The sequence below is a fragment of the Pseudonaja textilis genome, chromosome 15 (genome assembly GCF_049901715.1).
Source record: "Pseudonaja textilis isolate UNSWEBS1 chromosome 15, rPseTex1.2, whole genome shotgun sequence".
NCBI lineage: Eukaryota > Metazoa > Chordata > Lepidosauria > Squamata > Elapidae > Pseudonaja > Pseudonaja textilis.
In genome coordinates, this window is record NC_142004.1 from 10,351,564 (window position 1) to 10,371,719 (window position 20,156).

Consider the following 20,156-nt stretch of genomic DNA (forward strand, 5'->3'; position numbering starts at 1 on the left):
GACACCTCGAAGTAGGGAGGGGGAAGAGAGAGAGAAAGAGAGAGAGGGAGAGAGGAGAGAGAGACAGAGGCAGAGGCAGAGGCAGAAGAGAGAAAGGAGACACAGACACACACACACACAGAGAGAGAGAGAGAGAGAGAGAGAGAGAAGGAGAGAGAGAGAGAGAGAGGAGAGACAGACACAGAGACAGAGACAGAAAGAGAGAGACTTTCCTCATCTCCAAAATCTAGTCTTTAAAATGAAAGGAGAAAAACATACAGAGAGAGAGAGAGAGAGAGAGAGAAGGAGAGAAAGGAGAGAGAGAGAGGAGAGAGACAGACACAGAGGCAGAGACAGAAAGAGAAAGACTTTCCTCCTCATCTCCAAAATCTAGTCTTTAAAATGAAAGGAGAAAAACATACAGAGAGAGAGAGAGAGGAGAGAAAGGAGAGAAACGAGAGAGAGAGAGGAGAGACAGACACAGAGGCAGAAAGAGAAAGACTTTCCTCCTCATTTCCAAAATCTAGTCTTTAAAATGAAAGGAGAAAAACATACAGAGAGAGAGAGAGAGAGAGAGAGGAGAGAAGGAGAGAAAGGAGAGAGAGAGAGGAGAGACAGACACAGAGGCAGAGACAGAAAGAGAGAGACTTTCCTCCTCATCTCCAAAATCAAGTCTTTAAAATGAAAGGAGAAAAACATACACAGAGAGAGAGAGAGCGGGTGGGGGGTGATATTTCTCGTCAGGGGGAAATCAAAGAGAAACGAGAGTTGCAACCCTCCCAAAAATAGTGCTCCGAAGGAGTGAAGAGATATTTCAGGAAAGGAACACCCTAGAAACCGCAGCGTAAGAGCCCAAAGATCTGCAGTTAGCAACCAAGGATCATCTGCTCTACTGGCAAGGAAATCCATCAAGAGGCACACAGTTCAGATGGCAAAGGCAGAGCGTGTCACATTTCTGTCCGCACTTCAGACGCAGGCACTCCGGCTGGTGGTTTTTAAAAGCGCTGGTTCCAGGAAAGACACTGAAGTATTTGGGGGGAAGTTATAGACCTCAAAAAGAGGAAAACCAAAACAAAAAAAATGTTGGCATGTCAAGTCCCAGATTAGAGGTTGGGATCATTTTTTTTTTTTAAAGGCAAACAAGTGTACATCAGAAAGTAAATCAATGGAAGTATTTGTAGCTCAGGGTTGAACTGTGGGGTCCTTGGTGCTCTCTTGAGTTTGGTGGTTTTCTTGCAGACGTTTCATGACCCAACTAAGTAACATCATCAATGATAGAAAGGAGGAGGAGGAGGAGGAGGACTGTGGGGTCCCTTGTGCTCTCCGAGCTTGGTGGCTTTCTTGCAGACATTTCATGACCCAACTAGGTAATATCATCAGTGTAAGGAGGGAGTGGGGAGGAGGAGAATAACTAAGGAGATTCTTGGTGCTCTCAGAACTTAGTAGTTTTCTTGCAGACATTTCATGACCCAAGTAGGGCCAATCATCAGTGCTAATACTAGCTGATCAGGGTTAACACTGATGATGTTACCTAGTTTGGTAATGAAACGTCTGCAAGAAAAACTACCAAACTCAGAGAGCTTCAAGACCCTTCCAGAAAATAAAAAGGCGAAAATAAAGATGTCCTCTCTAAGTCTAGGAACAGTAAGTTTGATACTCAAAATTGAGAGGAATGAGAGGCTGTTAAACTAGATGCATTCAAGGTTTCCAATACCTTCAAATGTTGGCTAAGTTTATGCTGCACTGATCTGTGATTTGTTTGAGCGATGACACTTTAGCCAATAAACCATGATTGATTTAATACATCCACTGATATGCTAAACTCAACCGGACTGCAAGCCAAGCTCAAACGAGACAAACCACATGAAGTTTTCAAAGCAACAAGTCAAGTTAGGCTACGTGTGAAACGCCAAATATCTTGCAAGAGAAACGAACATGCATGCTGCTGGGCCCATACCAGCTCAATCTTGGCTGCCTTTTAACCTTCCCCAATCTTAAACTTGCTCACCCCACAGAAAAAAATTAAATCAGTGCCTACGATAGAACTTGAACCGGATCCAGCTTGTGTTATCAGTTGATTCACAGCAATGACTTTGGATGCAAATTAATCTTTATTACCATTTAACCGGGCTAATGTAAGCATCGTATGTTCATAAACGCACGGTGCAGAAAAAGGATACCTAGGGCAAGGGAACTACAATATTGTAAATTAATTTTTAAGTACTTCATCTAATCAGATTGCCAGCGAGTTCTTTTAATTACAAGCATTGTTTACCAAGAGAGAAAGAGAAGCACGTCTCTTGTTTAGTAATGAGCAAAGGAAGGGTGGGGAAGACCTATATAGAACTTGGTCGTCTAAACATCCCTTCATTTTTGTGCAGCTCGGTGTCAAATTACTTATGACATGCCCAGAAACTCAAATCGATCACCCAAGAACTGGTAGAACAAACTGAAGGGCAGCTGTCGTTTTAATGAAAAAAAAACAGAATCGGTTTAGCTCGGAACCCACAACGGTAATTCATGAAATGCAATCTCCTTGTCGATATCCCAAACAACGTCAACACACACACGCATACATGTGCACACATCAAGAAAGACACACGGAGGTCTACACAGGATGCTTACATTACGACTTTACTTTTTCAGAGCAGTCACAGAGCATTTTGGGGGGAGGGGACCCTAGTTTCGTGTTCACACGTGCAGGTCTAATGTTGACTCAGAGCAATGTTGCTCGAGCTCGGCTGTGATGACCCAGGACAAGGCACGAAGGCCGCACAGCCAGCTGAGAGTTCAAACTCCCCTTTAATGCTCCAAATTTCCCTCCCACAAATGCTCCCACGTTCTTGGCAAGTCCCAGAGCAAAGCGCGCGCACAGAGACATGGCAGCCTCTGGCTGCGCACAATCCAGCAAAGCAAAAGAACAAGGAAAGAAGTCGGCGAAGCAAGAAACAAACAATGAGTCCATGAAGTCAAGAACAAGGCAATGTTAAACTAAAGAGAATGGAATATAAGGGACAAATATGATACGATACATGAGTATAAAGGACATAGAGAAGAAAAAAGAGATGGATAAAAAGTTAGGTTGTAAATATGTATGTAATTGTAGGTAAATGTAGATAAATTAAATAGAAATAATATGCAACTTGCACTATACTAATAGCATACGGGAAAAACAAAAATTAACTGTTATATGTATTTCTATACTACAACTTGTATGGCCAAAAATGATGGCCAAGAAAGTCATACTGTGTTCAGTTGTTTTTAATGTTTACTCAGTAAAAAATTATACAATAAAAAAAAAAGAACAAAGCAATGAGTCCACGAAGCAAGGAAGAAGGGAAGCAGTCCTGCAAACTCCAGATGTCGGCAACGGCACACAAAACTCCACTAGTTCAGCATTTGTTCCCGACAAACGCCTCTCCTCAAAAGCGTCTCCTTAAATCTCAGTCCCCAGGTGTGCCTAGTGAAGAGGGGTGGGGCACTCTCCTCTCGAGTAGTCGGGTCAGCCTGCGCTGATCCTGCCTTCTCTCCACGCTCTGTGCTCAGGGATCAGGAGGGGCGGTCCTTGCTCATCGCCTGAGCTCGACGTCACTCCGAAGCCAACCCCTCGATCTCCATGGGCTCCAGCTCTGGATAGATTCAGATTCAGGTTCCGATGGGGGCCTGACACTGGCAGCTTTCAGAGGGATGGACTCCAACTCCCAGAATTCCTCAGCCAGATCAGAATTCTGGGAGTTGGAGTCCACCCCCTCTGAAAGCTACGAAGCTTGAGAAATGCTGTTTTAGAGGAATGTAGCTCCATTCCACCCACCATCCAGACAGATGGATGGGCGGGTGCGAATTCTCTCTTCTTTTTTTTTGCACTCCCCCCCCCCTGTTTTGTTTTGGGGAGGGCAGGTTGGAATAATAGGAACATTTGGCAGCTGGAATGGGTCGCTGGGCGGGCCAATTTTAGCTGCTTTCTGTCTTCCCTTTCAAAACATCCCCTGGATTTTGGTGGATAAATTTTATCCTACTTTTGCTAAGGATGCTCTCTGGAGTTTGGGGCCGGGGGGGAGATGGTGGGGAGGTTTGCAAAAATTTCTCTGCGGAGAAAAGAAACTCCGGATGGGATTCAGAGTCTGCTTCAGGTAGTCATTTCTGAATATGGCAGGAGTCAGTTGTGTCAAAAAAGCTAATAGCCCCTTAGACTTATGGACCACTTCACAGTGCTTTACAGCCCTCTTGAAGTGGTTTACAGAGTCGATATATTGCCCCCAACAATTTGGATCCTCATTTTATTCACCTTGGAAGGATGGAAGGCTGAGTCAACCTTGAGCTGGTCAGGATGAAACTGCTGGCTGTCAACAGGATTAGCATGCAATACTGCATATCAAGGAAGGAAGGAAGGAAGGAAGGAAGGAAGGAAGGAAGGAAGGAAGGAAGGAAGGAAGGAGGGAGGGAGGGAGGGAGGGAAAGAAGGAAGGAAGAAAGGAGGGAGGAGGGAGGGAAAGGGAAGGGAGGGAAGGAAGGGAGGAGGAAGGATGGAGGGAGAGGAGGAGGGAGGAAGGAGGAAAGAAGGAAGGAAGGAAGGAAGAAGGAAGGAAGGAAGGAAGGAGGGAGGAAGGGAAGGGAGGGAAGGAAGGAAGCAAAGGACTTAGAAGGAAGGAAGGAAGGAAGGAAGCAGGAAGGAAGGAAGCTGGGAACCGACCTTGGAAGGAAAAAGGCTGAAGGTCAAAAAAGGAAGGAAAAACTGAACAGTAAGTGGGCAAGAGCCCTTAGAGAAGGAATATAACACTTCACAATGCTTTACAGCCCCTCTAAGAGGTTTACAGAGTCAGCCTCTTGCTCCCAACAATCTGGTCCTCATTTGACCCACCTCAGAAGGATGGAAGGCTGAGTCAACCTTGAGCCTGGTGGGATTCGAACTGCCAAATTGCAGGCAACTGATAGTCAGCAGAAGTGGCCTGCAGTACAACACTCTAACCACTGCACCACCGAGGTTCCATACTATCCTTAGTTGTATAAACAGAGGCATAGAATCAAAACCACGTGACGTATTAGCGCTTTGTAAATCCTTAGTAAGTCCCCACCTGGCATCCAGTTTTGGTCACCACATTAAAACAAAAGACGTTGAGACTTTGGGAAAAGTTCAAAGAAGAGCAACTAAGATGACCAAAGGCCTGGAGACTAAAACAGACAAAGAAAAGCTGCAAGATTTGGAATTGGCTAGTCTAGAGAAAAGAAGGACAAGGGGAGGCACGATAGCAGTCTTCCACTATTTGGGGGGCTGCCCCAAAGAAGAGGGGGCTCAACTTATTTTCCCAAGCACCACAAAGCAAGGCAAGAAACACTGGATGGAAACTCATCAAGGAGAGAAGCAACCTGGAATAAAGGAGGAACTTCCTAACAATGAGGACAATAAACCAGTGGAACAGCTCGCCACCAGAAATCGTGGGCGCTCCATCACTGGGGTTATAGCGTCTCCTGATTGAGCAGGAGGGCTGGAGTAGAAGACCTTCAGGGTCTCTCCCAGCTCTATTCTCATTCCAATATAATTCAGTGTTATTATAGATAATCCTCGAGTAACAACCACAATTGGATCCAGAACGAAGCGATATGATTGTTGAGTAAATCTCGTCCAAATTGGTGTCCCTTTTCTTTTCTTTTTTTTGCCATGGCTGTTAAGCTAATCCTTGCAGTTGTTAAGTAAATCATGTGGTCATTAAGCAAGTCTGGCCTCCTCCGTTGACTTTGCTTATCAGAAGCCAGCTGAGAAGGCCAGAAACGGTGATCTTCTTCCCCCAGGGATGCTACAACTGTTGTAAATACACATCGGTTGCCAAGCGTCTGGATTTTGAACTCATGACTGCTGTGGTGGTGACTTGTGTGGACCAGTTGTGAGTCTTTTTCTTTTCAGAGCTGTAACTTTGTTTTCTTTAAAAAAAATATTTATTTTTCAACTCAAAAGACCATGGTGCTTAACCTAAGCAATAAACAATACCCTTAATATCAATATTATTTAAATTATCAATCACGCAACTTTTCATAAAACATACAAAGCCAATAGAGAAAATTTCACCCTTTATGAAACTTAAGAAGAAAGTTGTCTTCATCGGGGCCAACAAGAAGTTAGTTGGTTGAAGTAACTCAAAGTAAAGTAATTAAAAAATATCAAGATCTACCCAGTAATTTAACGGTTTTCCCCATCATCCCAAGAGAAGTTGCAAATCTAAACTCTTCCATTCGGAGATATTCAGTTTGCATACACATTTCATGAAATAAACAATATACACAGCACAAGCAGCTTGTCCTCAGCTCCTGTGAGGACCCAGGGTGGGATACAAAACAAACACAGTCACAGAAAACAGGTGAAGCTCTTTTTTATTCCTTCATTTTGCTTCCAAGCTCCGAATATCCTTGACGGAAGACAAAAATACTCCCACACAAACAGTTACAAGAAGAAGGAAAAAAGCAACACAAACCAAGCAAGATGAGGGCTGGAGGACATCCACAGATAACAGAACACACACTGGGAATGATGCCAAACTCAGAGAGGAACCATAAACTAGAGATATTTCCATGCTTTGTTTCCAGCGTTTGCCCATACACACGTCAGTCCTCTTATTCAGTTGTCACAGCTGCAGCCCATGAAGAGGATCAAGGCCCTCTCCTCCCCAGTAGACCACATCTCTCCCTTATCCTCTCCTCCCTGCGTGCCCTAGGATGGAGAGGGGATGGGCCTGGGTCCTCCTCTAACTGCTCAGCCGGCCTCTGCCCTTCCCCAGCCTCCTCCACAACCTCCGGAGCCACACTCCCTGTCCTGTTGGCCGTTCCTCCTGTCCCTCAGAGTCAGTCTCCACCAGGGGCATGACAGCTCCTCACTCTGCCTTATTGGGGAACTTTTCTCATTTCAATCCCTTGCAAAGGGCCGTTGTATCTTTGAACAGCTGTTAAATGAGCAGTCGCAGGTCGAGGACTCTCTGGAATTATAGCATTTGCGTCACCATCAGTTCTCCCCGCAACTTGCAGTCAAGGCAGCTGTGGCAACAATGGAACTCTGAATTGGCACCTGAAGGGGTGCGGAAGGGGGTCAACCCTGAAGCCCTTTGGGAGCAGGAATGGGAGCGGGGAACAGGGGTAGCCGGGGACTTGTAGCCAAAATGAAATTCTTTGTCCTGGGAACCAAGGACGTTCCCGCCAGGTGCTGGAGGGCCGTGGACTGAAGCCAGCTGGAGTTGGGACTGAAACCTGGTTGGGCTTGTCAACCGGGGCAGAAGATTTCTACTTTGGGTGGGGAAAACCTCAGGTCTTCAGAATCAGGGTTTTCAACCGGACGTGCCCATATGATGTGCCTAAGACATTTGGACTTTGAGGAAAGCCTTAGCCTCGGAGTTTCGGTTGCATCACATCTGTTACTTGGAACCCTGCTGGGGGTTCGCAGGGGTTCAGGACAGCCCCCTCACTAAGATTCTGTGCGGTTTGGGAGAACCCCAAATCCCAAGTTCAGGAAAGCCTGAAATGGGCCCGTTTCCAGCTTCCAGAGAGCCTCCGGAGCCCGGGGAGTCAATTTTCACCCTTCTGGAGGCTCGAGGAAAGCCTCCGGAGTGTGGGGAGGGCAAAATCGTGCCCCCCCCTGTGGTGCAGGAGGCCAACTAGGCCACGCCCACCCAGCAACCGGGCAGAGAACCCGTTGCTAAAAATTTCTGAAGCCCACCACTACTTGGATCCCTGACAGAATGTTTAGACTTGGGCTCAAGCAGATGTTTACCTCGCCATGAAATCACTCGCCAACATCTGCATGGTTGTCCTGGATTTTTTTTTTTTAACCCTTCTCTCAAGAGAGAACCAAGATTTATGGTCCGTTTTAAGTGCCAAGGGTTGGTCACAGGTCCTCATTGTTTTATGGACATAGTAATAAACCCATCAGCAAGGATTTAAGCCCTTCCTCTCCCTTGATTGGAAAGAGAGCCAGATGTTATTTATGGCGTGAAAACGTTTTAAGGTGGTGAAAAAGAGAGGTGGTGGCAGGAGTATGTTCTTCAACAGCTGCTGAGCAAATACATTTAGGTAGATGGTGGCCCAGATGTCTTCCAGCCCATCACTGGGACTTGTGGGACTGTAGAGTCAGAGACACCCCCATGATATCTGGGTCCAGTTTTGAGAGCCACGCCATGTTCAGACAAATTGGAATGGGTCCAAGGAAGCCTAAGAAAAAGGATTGGAGATACCTTTGAAGCAGAACCGCCTGGATCAAAGCTAGTTGAGAAGACTTAAGGGACTGTGTGGCCTGTTTTTCTTTTTTCTCTGATAGTTATGAGCCTTCGTGTTTCTTTGGGGATCCTTGTTGCTCTCTGAACTTGGTGGTTTCCTGCAGGTATTTCATGACCCAACCAGCTCAACTAGTTGGGTAATGAAATGTGCGAGGAAACCACGAAGCTCAGAGAGCAACAAGGACCCCACAATTAAAATCATACCCCTCCTCTTCCTCCTCCTCTCCACAAACTTTACTCCCTTCTAGTACCGATAATGTTCCCTAGTTGGGTCTTATAACATCTGCAAGAAAACCAACCAGCTCAGAGAGCAAGAAGGAACCCACAATCTTCCTCCTCCTCCTCCTCCTCTTCCTCCTCCTCCTCCTCCTCTTCCTCCTCCTCTCCAGAAACCACACTCCCTTCTGTTACTGACAATGTTCCCTAGTTGGATCTTGAGACATCTGCAAGAAACCACCAAGCTCAGAGAGCAACAAAGCCCCCACAGTTTAACCCTGAGCTACAAATATTCTCTTTTATCGGTGCATATTTCTTTTAAGTTCTTTTCTATGGTTCCAACAAGGCATGGCATCAAGAAATGTGGCCTCTCCTTCCCTGAATACCAATATACCCACCTCGGTATAGAAAATCAGCAGAAAAATAATCCATAGGGAATTTTGCAAAGCCTGGGGAAGAAGATTCACAGAGCAGAAATTCCGCATGTATCATTAACATTATTTATGTTCCACATCCATGACGGCCCTATCCTATACAGTGTCCTGGATGACTTGCCACCACCAGCCCTTGAAAGTGTTCCTCCCAAACATATAAATTATATTAAATGCAGGCAATTAGCATTATAATTAGCTTATTCAATAATTACCAGTGTTAACAGATAATGTACCCTCATTATTTCATTAGGAGGAATAATACCTTGCCGTAAGGGATTAGGAGGGAAACAAGATGTCAGACCTTTAAATGGAAAAGCCAACTTTGACCAAAATTAATAATATTTCTTTAAAAAAAAAACTGTAGGCAAGCCAAGAATATTTTGAAAGAACGGAGAGAGGGGTAAAATCCTGACTCACTCATCTCCAAGTGAGAGACGAAAGTTTAATCAACGCTATTTAAAGTGACAGACAAACTGAGGTTGCACTGAGTAACGTGGTCTGGGGTTTTGGAAGGAGACATAAATATTGGTTAAAGCCAACTCACATCACAGGTAAAATTGGGCTGTAATTACGTCGTCTTGTGCTCCAGAACAGCCCAACCGTTGAAAGGACAGTAGAGATGCCCTTTCCACAAGACAGAATTGGGAATATATATATTTTTTTTAAAAAAAAGGAGGAGGTGGGAGAAAGATAGAGAAATATCTCTGTGAAATTGCAAGCCAATCAACCTTTGTTTAACCTTCTGTCAAGGAGGTAGAGGAAGAAATATAGGTAAGAGGCAGCAAGGGGCGAAAATAAGCCTGAGAGCTGAAGGTCTCTTCATGTGTAGAGAAGGGCTGTTGGAAATTGGTTTGCACCAGGCGTCCCTTTCATCCAAGGGTGGCTAACTTATCTCAAGGCCCAACCAGCTCAACACCTTCATACCACTGTGTGAGAGTTCTAGATGGATGCCAGGTGGAGACTCGTGGTGCAGCTGGAAAAGATGGGGGGAGAGGGCAAGGCAACATGGCAACAGGGGTGTCCATGTGGGGGTTAGGAAGGAGTCATAACCATGTGATCAAAGCCATAGAATAGAATAGAATAGAATAGAATAGAATAGAATAGAATAGAATAGAGTAGGGTAGGGTAGGGTAGGGTAGGGTAGGGTAGGGTAGGGTAGGGTAGGGTAGGGTAGGGTGGGTAGTAGGAATAGAATAGATAGTAGAGTAGAGTAGAATAGAATAGAATAGAATAGAATAGAGAATAGAATAGAATAGAATAGAGATTAGATTAGATTAGAGTAGAGTAGAATAGAATAGAATAGAATAGAGATTAGAGTAGAGTAGAGTAGAATAGAATAGAATAGAATAGAATAGAATAGAATAGAATAGAATAGAATAGAGATTAGATTTAGAGTAGAGTAGAGTAGAGTAGAGTAGAGTAGAGTAGAGTAGAGTAGAATAGAATAGAATAGAATAGAATAGAATAGAATAGAAGAATAGATAGAGTAGAAGAGTAGAGTAGAGTAGAATAGAATAGAATAGAATAGAATAGAATAGAATAGAATAGAATAGAATAGAATAGAATAGAATAGAATTCTTTATTGGCCAAGTGCAATTGGACACAGAAGGAATTTATCCTGGTGCAAAGGCTCTCAGTGTACGTAAAAGAAAAGATACAATTGTCAAGAATCAAGAATCATAAGGTACATCACTAAATAACAGTCATAGGGTACAGTAACCAATCAAAGTACTGTATTTATGTGGGGTAGAGAGAAAGGGTAGGGCTTTGATTGGATGGTTGTGGTTGTTGTGTTGACTTTTTTGCCCCCGAGGCCCCTGATCACAAGATGCTGACAGAGAGAAAATCTCTACTCTTATGGTTCCATCAAGCGTGCAGACTAACCTTCCTTCCCTCCTCCCTCCCCCTCGTTTCTCTTCTTTCTTTTTTCCAACCTATCTCTCCTTCCTTCCTCCCTCATTGCCCTTCCTCCCTCCCTCCATTCCTCTCTCTCGTTTCTCTTCCTTTTTTCTAACACATCTCTCCTTCCTCCCTCCCTCCATTCCTCCACTCTTACTTTTTTCCAACCTATCTCTCCTTCCTTTCGCCCTCATTACCCTCCCTCCTTCCTTCCTCTTTTCCTTTCTTTCTCTCTCTCTTCCTCCCTTCCTCCCACTGCCTTTCTTTCTTTCTTTCTTTCTTTCTTTTTCTTTCTTTCTTTCTTTCTTTCTTTCTTTCTTTCTTTCTTTCTTTCTTTCTTTCTTTCTTTCTTTCCCCACCTGCCACCTCTTCCTAACGACCTCCTTAATCTTGCAGATAGATCCCTTTTCCTCAACGACACCCTTGTCACTCTACCCAGGGTTTTTCCTCCTTTTTAAAAGGAGGATAAATTTACTCACGTTAAGTACTAAGTGGTACAGAATTAGAGATAGGAAATCAATTAGCCTTTCTTGCTCTAATTATCTCACTATTAACTCTGAATTCACAGCCACGGGCATCAGGGGCACTCTGCTCAGAAGTGGGGTAACAGACCAGGATTCGGTGTTTAAACAGTGCTTAAATCTGACTCCAGCACTCAGCTTCTTGCAGGAGGGATTTGCCTGTTTGTTCTCCAAGGGGCAAGTGTGGCTCTTTTTTGGGGTCTTTGGTTTTCTTTTTCTTGGGGCGAATCCAGACACCTGCAGCTCTCTCTCAATGCTTTTATCACCCAGGCAGCAATTTTTTTTTTTAAGCAAAACTGCTCTTTCCCAATTCTATCATCTCCCAATCATGAAATATATCAAATCCAATTTGAGCCCCATTGATTTTTATATACATATATGCACACACAAAACTATTTGGACCTGGTGAAGGGATATCGATCAGCAAGAGTCACATGTGAGCCAACTGTGCTCGGAGACCAAGCGTGACAAATTGAAGATGATAATTAAAAAGAAAGAAAATGAAATGCCCTGATGAAGTGGATTGTCTCTCCACCTTCCCCCCACTCCCCCCCGTTTCTAGAAACTGGCAGAACTAGATCTGTTTATAAAAAGAAAACATGAAATTTGCCCCATGGATTACCAATAGAGTTCTCCCATGTCCTCAGATGTTTGATGGCCAGCCTTTAAAAGTAGTATTTCTCAGTCGTGACAACTTTAAGATGGGTAGACTTCAACTCCCAGAATTCCTTAGCTGGCTGGGGAATTCTGGGAATTGAAGCCCACCCATCTTCAAGCTGCCATGGTTGAGAGAGCCTGCTCTATAAAGCAAGAGTGTGCAGGGTGTGTCTCTTGGAAATACCACTCATGTAGAACATCTAACTTCCAAAGACCCCACGCAAAAACAGCTGATGACGCCACTTGGCAATGGCCAAGCCACACAACAGAAAGACACAGGGAATATTTTCGTCCCTGTGAGCAGGCAAAGAACAACGCCCACCACGACTTCTTCTTTTTTTTCACCATGGTAGCAGCTACCCACATCCGAGGAGGCGAAAAGCAATGGTCAGAGGAAGAATGACTGTTGTGGGTTGGAAAATGGGGCACTGAGGGAGGGAGGGAGGGAAGGATGGATGGAAGGAAGGAAGGAAGGAAGGAAGGAAGGAAGGAAGGAAGGAAGGAAGGAAGGAAGGAAGGAAGGAAGGAAGGAAGGGCTAAGAAGGACGGCCCTTGAGGACCCCTTTCAAGAGAGGCTTGGCCAAGCTGGAAAAGATTGGCCCCTTCAGGCTTTGATCCTATCCCAGGAGATCGGACTGACAAATCTCCAAGGAAGGGAGCAAGCAGGCAAGACTCACAACTACTCTTATAGGATAGTCGAATCAGAGTTTGGCCTACGATGGTCCTGCAAAACTTCGCAGTTGGATGGAGGCTTCTGTCAACCCTTGGCAGAATCCTCGTTGCTCTCTGAGCTTGGTGGGATTTTTTGCAGACATCAGATAACCCAACAACAGTAGGTAACATCATCAGTCCTAGTACTGTAGCACTGATGATGTTACCTAGTTGGGTAACAAAATGTCTGCAAGAAAACCACCAAGCTCAGAGAGCACCGAGGACCCCACAGTCCTTCTCCTCCTCTTCCTTCTCCTCCTCCATTCCACAATCCCCACTCCCTTCTAGTACTGATGGGGTTACCTAGTTGGGTATCGAAATGTCTGCAAGAAAACCACCAAGCTCAGAGAGCACCGAGGACCCCACAGTCCTTCTCCTCCTCTTCCTTCTCCTCCTCCTCCTCCATTCCACAATCCCCACTCCCTTCTAGTACTGATGGGGTTACCTAGTTGGGTAACGAAATGTCTGCAAGAAAACCACCAAGCTCAGAGAGCACCGAGGACCACTCAATCCAACCCCGAGCTGCAAATATTCTCTTTTGTTGGCATCAACACATTCCTGGTTTAAGACGGATACCGTCTCCCAGCCACCTCCTCCCTCATGTTGGCCCCTCCCGTTGTATAAATCAGGTGCAACTCACTTCATTGCCTAGCTTAACAACAGAAATCTTGATCCCATTTGTGCCATAAATCAAAGACGCTCTGTATTCTAAGTTCTCTTGAGTTTTTCCTCCCTCTTTAAGAAGAGTTATCTCATGCTTACGATGAAAATTAAGACTTATGCACTTAACCTCTCAGAGGGGCCTCCTTCCCCATCATCCCTGGCCTCCCACCTGGCTAAGATGATAAGCGAGTAAGTGGCCACATTCCCTTTGCTCCGTTACCCAGGGAGAGTTTGATTAAAACCCACCCGCTCTCTCTCGAGAAAGAGAAAAATGTAATTTGTGGCTCGTGCATCTACGAATTTTGCCGCAATATTTGACGATTAGGACAGTTCCTCGTGTGACACTCCTATTACTTCTCTTTCTGTATGTGCAAAAGAGCCAGTAACACAGAGAGAGGCATGATTTTATCACGTTAAGCCAAGAGAGTCTTTGGAAGAGTGTCGTTTTACTTTTAAGAATAAATAAATCCCTACGGGAAGGGTGGGGCATCTACGTTTGAGAAAGCCAGAGAAAGGCTTACGCTTGTTAACGCATCTTACTAAACCGTCACTTGACTTAACCATGGTTTGTTGCAAAAGGTCCAGATTCACACATGGTATCGCACCCCAACCCATCCAGAATTGCTGCACTGAAACATCGCACGAAGCCTCCCCAAATAAACATCACGGACTTGCTCACTTGGGATGCAGGTACACAGGAAACAAATCCCTTTTCCTGACAAGCGGTTTTTGCCATCCTTGGTCCAGTCGCAGGACTTAAGCAATATGGCCTCGATGCAGAACCCAAAGCAGTTTATACGAAGCAGCAGGGCAGTTAAATCACAGCGGATTCCTGCCCCTCCCCCCACCCACCAGCAAAGGAAGAAGCTGCTGCTATCAGAGAACCAGTTTCTCACTTGGTTTCCCTTGGAAGGGCCTACCCTGTTGAGTTTTTGATTTTTTGTTTTGTTTTTTTCCTACGGAGAAAAAGCCATTAGCCCTTAAAAGAATTTGATTAAAGTAGCAAAATGCTCACTCACCAGCCAATGTGGCCTTCCGCTATTTTCATTACTTTAAAGACAGAGACGAGAAAATTGTCAACATTGATCAAGGGAGTTTGGCTATGGAAATTCCTTACCGGAAAAAGAAAGGAAAAAAAAGAAAGAAGGAAAGAGGGGAGGAGAGAAGGAGGAGAAGGAGAAAGAGAGCCAGCCTGCTGAGCTTAGCCGAGCTCTTCAACTCCACCCAGAAATTAGGCAAGAAGCCTTCACAAAAGCGAAGAATTCGGTTAAAAGATTATCCAGCACCAAAGAAAATCAATTTTTTTAAAAAAAAAAACAAAAACGTTTTTATTCATGTTGACTTCTACTCCATGTAAAACCAACGCAGAAGGGGAGATCCAGAGGCGGTCAATTGGTGGAGTAAAAAAACTGGACATAAAAGGACCGTTCACCTATACTAAGGCACAGACTGAAATTCTTAACTTCAGAGCCCAGCCTATTGATCTAGTTGGCTTAATCGTGGCTTATTAAATAAGCCCAGTTGGCTGGTTTCACCCCAAGTTCCGACCATCCCCAAATAGCTGGATGGATACCAGGGGGTGGGCTGGTCCAACAGACTAAGGCTCTGAACAAGCTAACAACACCTCTGTTTATAGGATTGAATTAACTATCGCTCTCCCCTCTGTAATTAAACCAGCTTCAATCTTATTTACCCACATAAAAACCCCGTAAGGTAGGCTAAAGAGACGGTACTGAAGCAAAGCCACTTGCTGAGTTTGCAACTAAAGCAGGCTCTCCTTGATCTGAAATACAGATCCATCTACATTTTTCCAAGAATCTAGGTCTGGGTTTCTCTTTCCTCCCTCCCCACACCCCCAAAATCTAGAAAAATCGCTTTGCTCGGCTCTCCAAAATCCAGCAATTTTTTTTTTCTCCAGAGATAGAACTCCAGCTCAGTAAAATATATATACATATATCGCTCTCCTGTAGCATCTTGCCAAGCAATGAAGCAACAATTTTTTTCCTCACCTCTCTTTTAGAACAGATCCTAAAAATAAAAGTCCCATTTTGCAATCTAATGAACCTTTCTGCACTAATGAAGACTATTCAATTGCTTTTGTGAAACCAACGGCGGCTTATGTGGTTGTAAGCTGGGAAGCTGCAGATTGCTTAGAGACACCCGTGAGGGGGTGTAAAAATGTTGCAAATATATTCATAAATAAAAGCTTAAGCATCCAGAAACACAAACAGCATCCTTCCCTAAATGATGACAGATGATGAAAATGCGAGCAGATTGAACCCTGAACTCCGATAAAGAGAAAAAGGACAGGAAAAGGGTTCCACGTTGACCAACCCTAAAATAGAAGGAAGGGCCTTTACTTCACTACATGAAATCAGTTGCTTTTAGGATCTCAAGATGATATCTGGAGATCCTGCTACCCTTCTGCATGAATCTGGAAACAAACAAGGCCAGGCCAGAGACTCCTTAACAACCAGGAGATGATTCCACCGCTGCCGTGCGTTCAGCATCGCTCAAAAGCATTGGGTTTACTCCAGTGGAGAATTGCAGAAGGGTTCTCCAATGAGGCTCTAGACCAAGGGTCTTCAAACTTGGCAGGTTTAAGATTATGGACCTCAACTCCCAGAATTCCTCCTCCGGTCATGTTAGCTCGGGAACTCTGGGAGTTGAAGTCCCCAAGTCTTAAACTTGCTAAGATTGAAGACCCTTGCTGTAGAGCAAAGGTCTCCAAACTTGGCAACTTGAAGACTTGGGGACTTCAACTCCCAGAATTCCCAAGCTAACATGACCGGAGGAGGAATTCTGGGAGTTGAGGTCCACAAGTTCTTAAAGCTGTCAAGTTTGAAGACCCCCTGCTCTAGAGTCAGGACCCCAGCTCCTTGGACACCCCGGAGGAGAGGAAACCCACGCAACAGACTTCCGCAGGACGTCAAAAACCATCTAGAAGCTTCAGCGTTGCCCTGTTCTAGATCAACCTTCTTTCCAGATGCATTGACCTTTCAGGCCACAGTTCCCAAATGCACCTAAGGGTGTGATTGGTTCTGCCAGCCACACTTAGCTGATCTTGGCTGATCCTGCAAACACCTGGTTACTCCATGTCTGGGACACCATACAAGGAGGTCTCGTGGAAATTGGGAAGAAGGCCAACTGAGAACGATTTACATATTACAGCCAAGGACACGACAATGACCAGTAGTCACACTTGGCCTTCAATCAACCGATCAGAATAGAGCTTGAGGGGACTTCAAAGGTCTTCTAGGCCAACCCTTTGCTCAAGCAGGAGATCTTAGACCTCCCTATAGAGGGGGGGAGGGGCGAGGCCTTGTACGCCTGGAATAATTGTTCGACACTCAGCCCACCGTCCCCCCCTTCAGGTCCTGACCCATGCTGATGTCAGGCTGTCAGCTCATGAAGTTTGGATAGGTGAGATGTAGCCATGACCCCGAGTCTCCCACAGGAAGGGGGGAGCCAGCCGCCCCCCCAAAAAACCTCCTTTCTTCCTGATAAGAAGGAAGGATAACCTTCCTGCTTATCAAGTCACACTTCTCTTCATCTAGGTGTTTTCAGACGGCCAATGCCATCCTGGGTGTTTCACATCCTCTACAACCGAAGGACTGAATGGAGAAACTTTTCCATGTTCTCTCAGAAGCCATTCTTGAATTCTGCCTTTACAGATTAACAGAGTTGGAAGGGACCTTGTAGGTCATCTAGTCCAACCCTGCCCCCCCCCCGCCCAAGCAAAAGACCCTACACCATTTTTGACAGGTGGCAGTCCTGTCTCTCCTTGAAAGCCTCCAGTGATGAAGCTCCCACAACTTCCAAAGGCAACTTCTGTTCCACGGGTTGATTGCTCTCACAGCCTTGAAGAAGAACTGAGCTACGACTGGTCAAAACATATCAGTAATTCCAAAACAGACAGATGGGGGAGGTTTGAGGGCTTTTCTTTAAGCCAGGCCGTAAAGATGCAATTAGTTAAACAAATAATAACAGAATTGGCGCAGGCTCTCACAACTCCAAAGCTAGCTTCTTATCCCGATTCCAACTTCCATCCAGGAACAATTCAGTTTGCATCTTCTACCACCTCGGAAGCCAAAATCTAAGAACCTTATTTGGCTGCCAGGAGAGCAAAGATGCCAAGGCCCAGGGAAGAATTGAGCAGATCTTAGCGATGTTCTAGCCAAGAAATGTTCAGGGAGATGCAGAGATCGACAGCAACTCGGGAAGACAAGCCATCACATCGGTAGCTTCATACCTCCTCCCGAAATACGTTTCTGAGTCCTCCATCATGTCTGTAAAAACCCTTTGGAGGTCCGCTTTTTCTCACGACATTCCATCGTGGTTACGGCACGAGATTTATTTCTATTCAGCTTCAAGCACCACGGATGAAGGAATATCTTAACACACACGTGCTGAAGAATACACCGGCACTCCTTGGCTTACAACCACAACGGAGCCCAAAGTTTTCTGCTGCTAAGCGAAACATCTATCAAATGAACGTTGCCTCATTTTACTACCCTTTTTGGGCACTGTTGTTAAGCAAATTGCTGGAATTGTTCCGCAAGAACAATCAACCCATGGAACAGAAGTTGCCTTCGGAAGCTGTGGGAGCTTCATCACTGATAGCATGAAGAGACTGGACCGCCATCTGTCAGAAACGGTGTAGGGTCTCCTGCTTGGGCAGGGGGGGGTTGGACTAGATGACCTACAAGGTCCCTTCCAGCTCTGTTATTCTGTTAAATTAATAACACGGTTTGTTCAGTGAATCTTGGCTTCTCCGTGGACTTTGTTCGTCAGGTTGCAAAAGGAGACTCCAAGGCCCCAGGACAATCCAACCATCATAAATATGAGTCAATTGCTGAATGTCTGAATTTGGGGGGATGCCGCAATGGTTGTAAATGTGAGAAAAGGTCATAAGTTGCTTTTTTCTGCACCGTCGTACCTTTGGTCACTAAATGAACTGTTGTAAGTTGGGGACTGCCTTTTATCTGGGTCATTGTAGTGGCACCTTATTCTTGACCGGATCGAGCCGCCTAAACAGCCTAGTCTGGGACGCTGCTGCTTGGCCTCGGTTTTTCCCTTCTGCAAAATGGGTGCAGGCTTGGCAGAGCGCACTGTTGAAACCGACTGGGCTTGCAGCCCAAGCCAACAAAGGCAGACCAGAATGCCCTTGGGATTGCAAAAGCCAACCGATGACACTGTGTTGTGCCTTCTTCTATGCCCACACGTTACAGATACACATTACAGATGAAAAGAGTTGGAAGGAACTTTGTAGGTCATCTAGTCCAACCCCCGCACCCCCAAGCAGGAGACCCTACACCATTTCTGATGTTCCCTTCTTTCTGCAATTCTTTTCATGCTGTGAATTCCTCAACATGAAAAGAATACAACTTTAAAGGATTGCTTTTTTTAAAAAAAAAAAACATGGCCAGCGACCAAACTCAAAAACAGACATCCTCCCCCACCACGCCCAGCTTGCCAACCAGGACAACAGGCGAGGGGACTGGAGAGTGCTTCACCTGGTGAACTGCTACCCTACCAATCAAGCAGAAGCCTTGAGGGAGATAAGGATCGAGCTCCGGGATCGCGACCATCATCGCTCCTGGCGAAGACAGGGAAGAAGCCTGGCTAATTTAAAGTTCCTGTCCTTTGCAACTACGCCATGGTGGGATATCAAATATCACTTCGCCTAGAATTATTACAGCCACAGGAATCCAGTCTCAAGGAAAGAACACTTTTGACTAGAGGACAAGAGGAGGAGGAGGATGGAAGGAAGGAAGAGGAGGAAGACAAGGGAGGGAAAAAAGGAAGGGAAGGGAGGGAGGAGGAAGGAAGGAAGGAAGGAAGGAAGGAAGGAAGGAAGGAAGGAAGGAAGGAAGGAAGGAAGGAAGGAAGGAAGGAAGGAGAGAGGGGAGGGGGAGGAGGAAGCAAGGAAGGAAGGAGAGAGAGAGGGGAGGAGGAAGGAAGGAAGGAAGGAGAGAGGGGAGGGGGAGGAGGAAGGAAGGAAGGAAGGAGAGAGGGAGGGAGGAGGAGGAGAGGAAGGAAGGAAGGAGAGAGGAGGAGGGAGGGAGGAGGAGGAGGAAGGAAGGAAGGAGAGAGAGAGGAGAGGAGGAGGAGGAGAGGAAGGAAGGAAGGAGAGGAGGAGGAGGAGGAGGAGGAAGGAAGAAGGAGGAAGGAAGGAAGGAAGGAGGAGGAGGAAGGAAGGAAGGAGGGAGGAGGAGAGAGGAAGGAAGGAAGGAGAGGAGGAGGAAGGAAGGAAGGAAGGAGAGGAGGAGGAAGAAGGAAGGAAGGAGAGGAGAAGGAGGAGAGAAAGGAAGGATGGAAGGATGCAAGGAAAGGAAGGAAGAAACGGAGGAAGAGTGGGGGGGGGAATGAGAAAGAAGAAAGAAGAAGAAGAAGAAAACAACTTGAAGCTTAAGTGACCAACTTCGCAGCCTTACCTCCACCGAGCACGGCCAGCAGCAGGAGCAGCAGCAGCAGCCCCGAAGGGCGCAGGCTTCGGCAGAATAGGCTGGTCCCGGCCGGAGAAGCAGCCATGGTGCCGCCTCCGCCTCTTCTCCGGCGCCAGCGGGGCATCCCGAAGCCTCCAAGCCCCTCAAGCCCTCCCGCGCCCCGAAGCCGCCAGGGCCGGTGGAAAGGAGGAGGACGGGAGTAGCAGCAGCAGCGGCGGTCCCTGCCCGCGACGCCCAGCTCGCCGCCCGCCCAGCCTCTCGGGCCCCGCGCCGGGGCACCGTCCCCGGGACTTCTCCTCCTCCTCCTCCCAGCCGGGCCGGGGTCTCCCAGCCAACAAGACCCAAGGACCGGCGACGGGCAGGGCGCCGGCAGGA

General features: G+C 46.2%; 1 protein-coding gene across 1 annotated transcript in view; it reads right to left on the reverse strand.

Moving 5' to 3' along the window:
- LOC113446513 (transmembrane protein 132B) overlaps nucleotides 1-19,941 on the reverse strand; it is a 209,520-nt gene extending 189,579 nt beyond the window's left edge. Inside the window, exon 1 of the mRNA XM_087913473.1 lies at nucleotides 19,770-19,941. Within this exon, the coding sequence (XP_087769599.1) occupies nucleotides 19,770-19,905 (136 nt within the window). The 5' untranslated portion in view covers nucleotides 19,906-19,941. The remainder of the gene's footprint in view (nucleotides 1-19,769) is intronic.
- Between the last annotated feature and the right edge of the window lie 215 nt (nucleotides 19,942-20,156).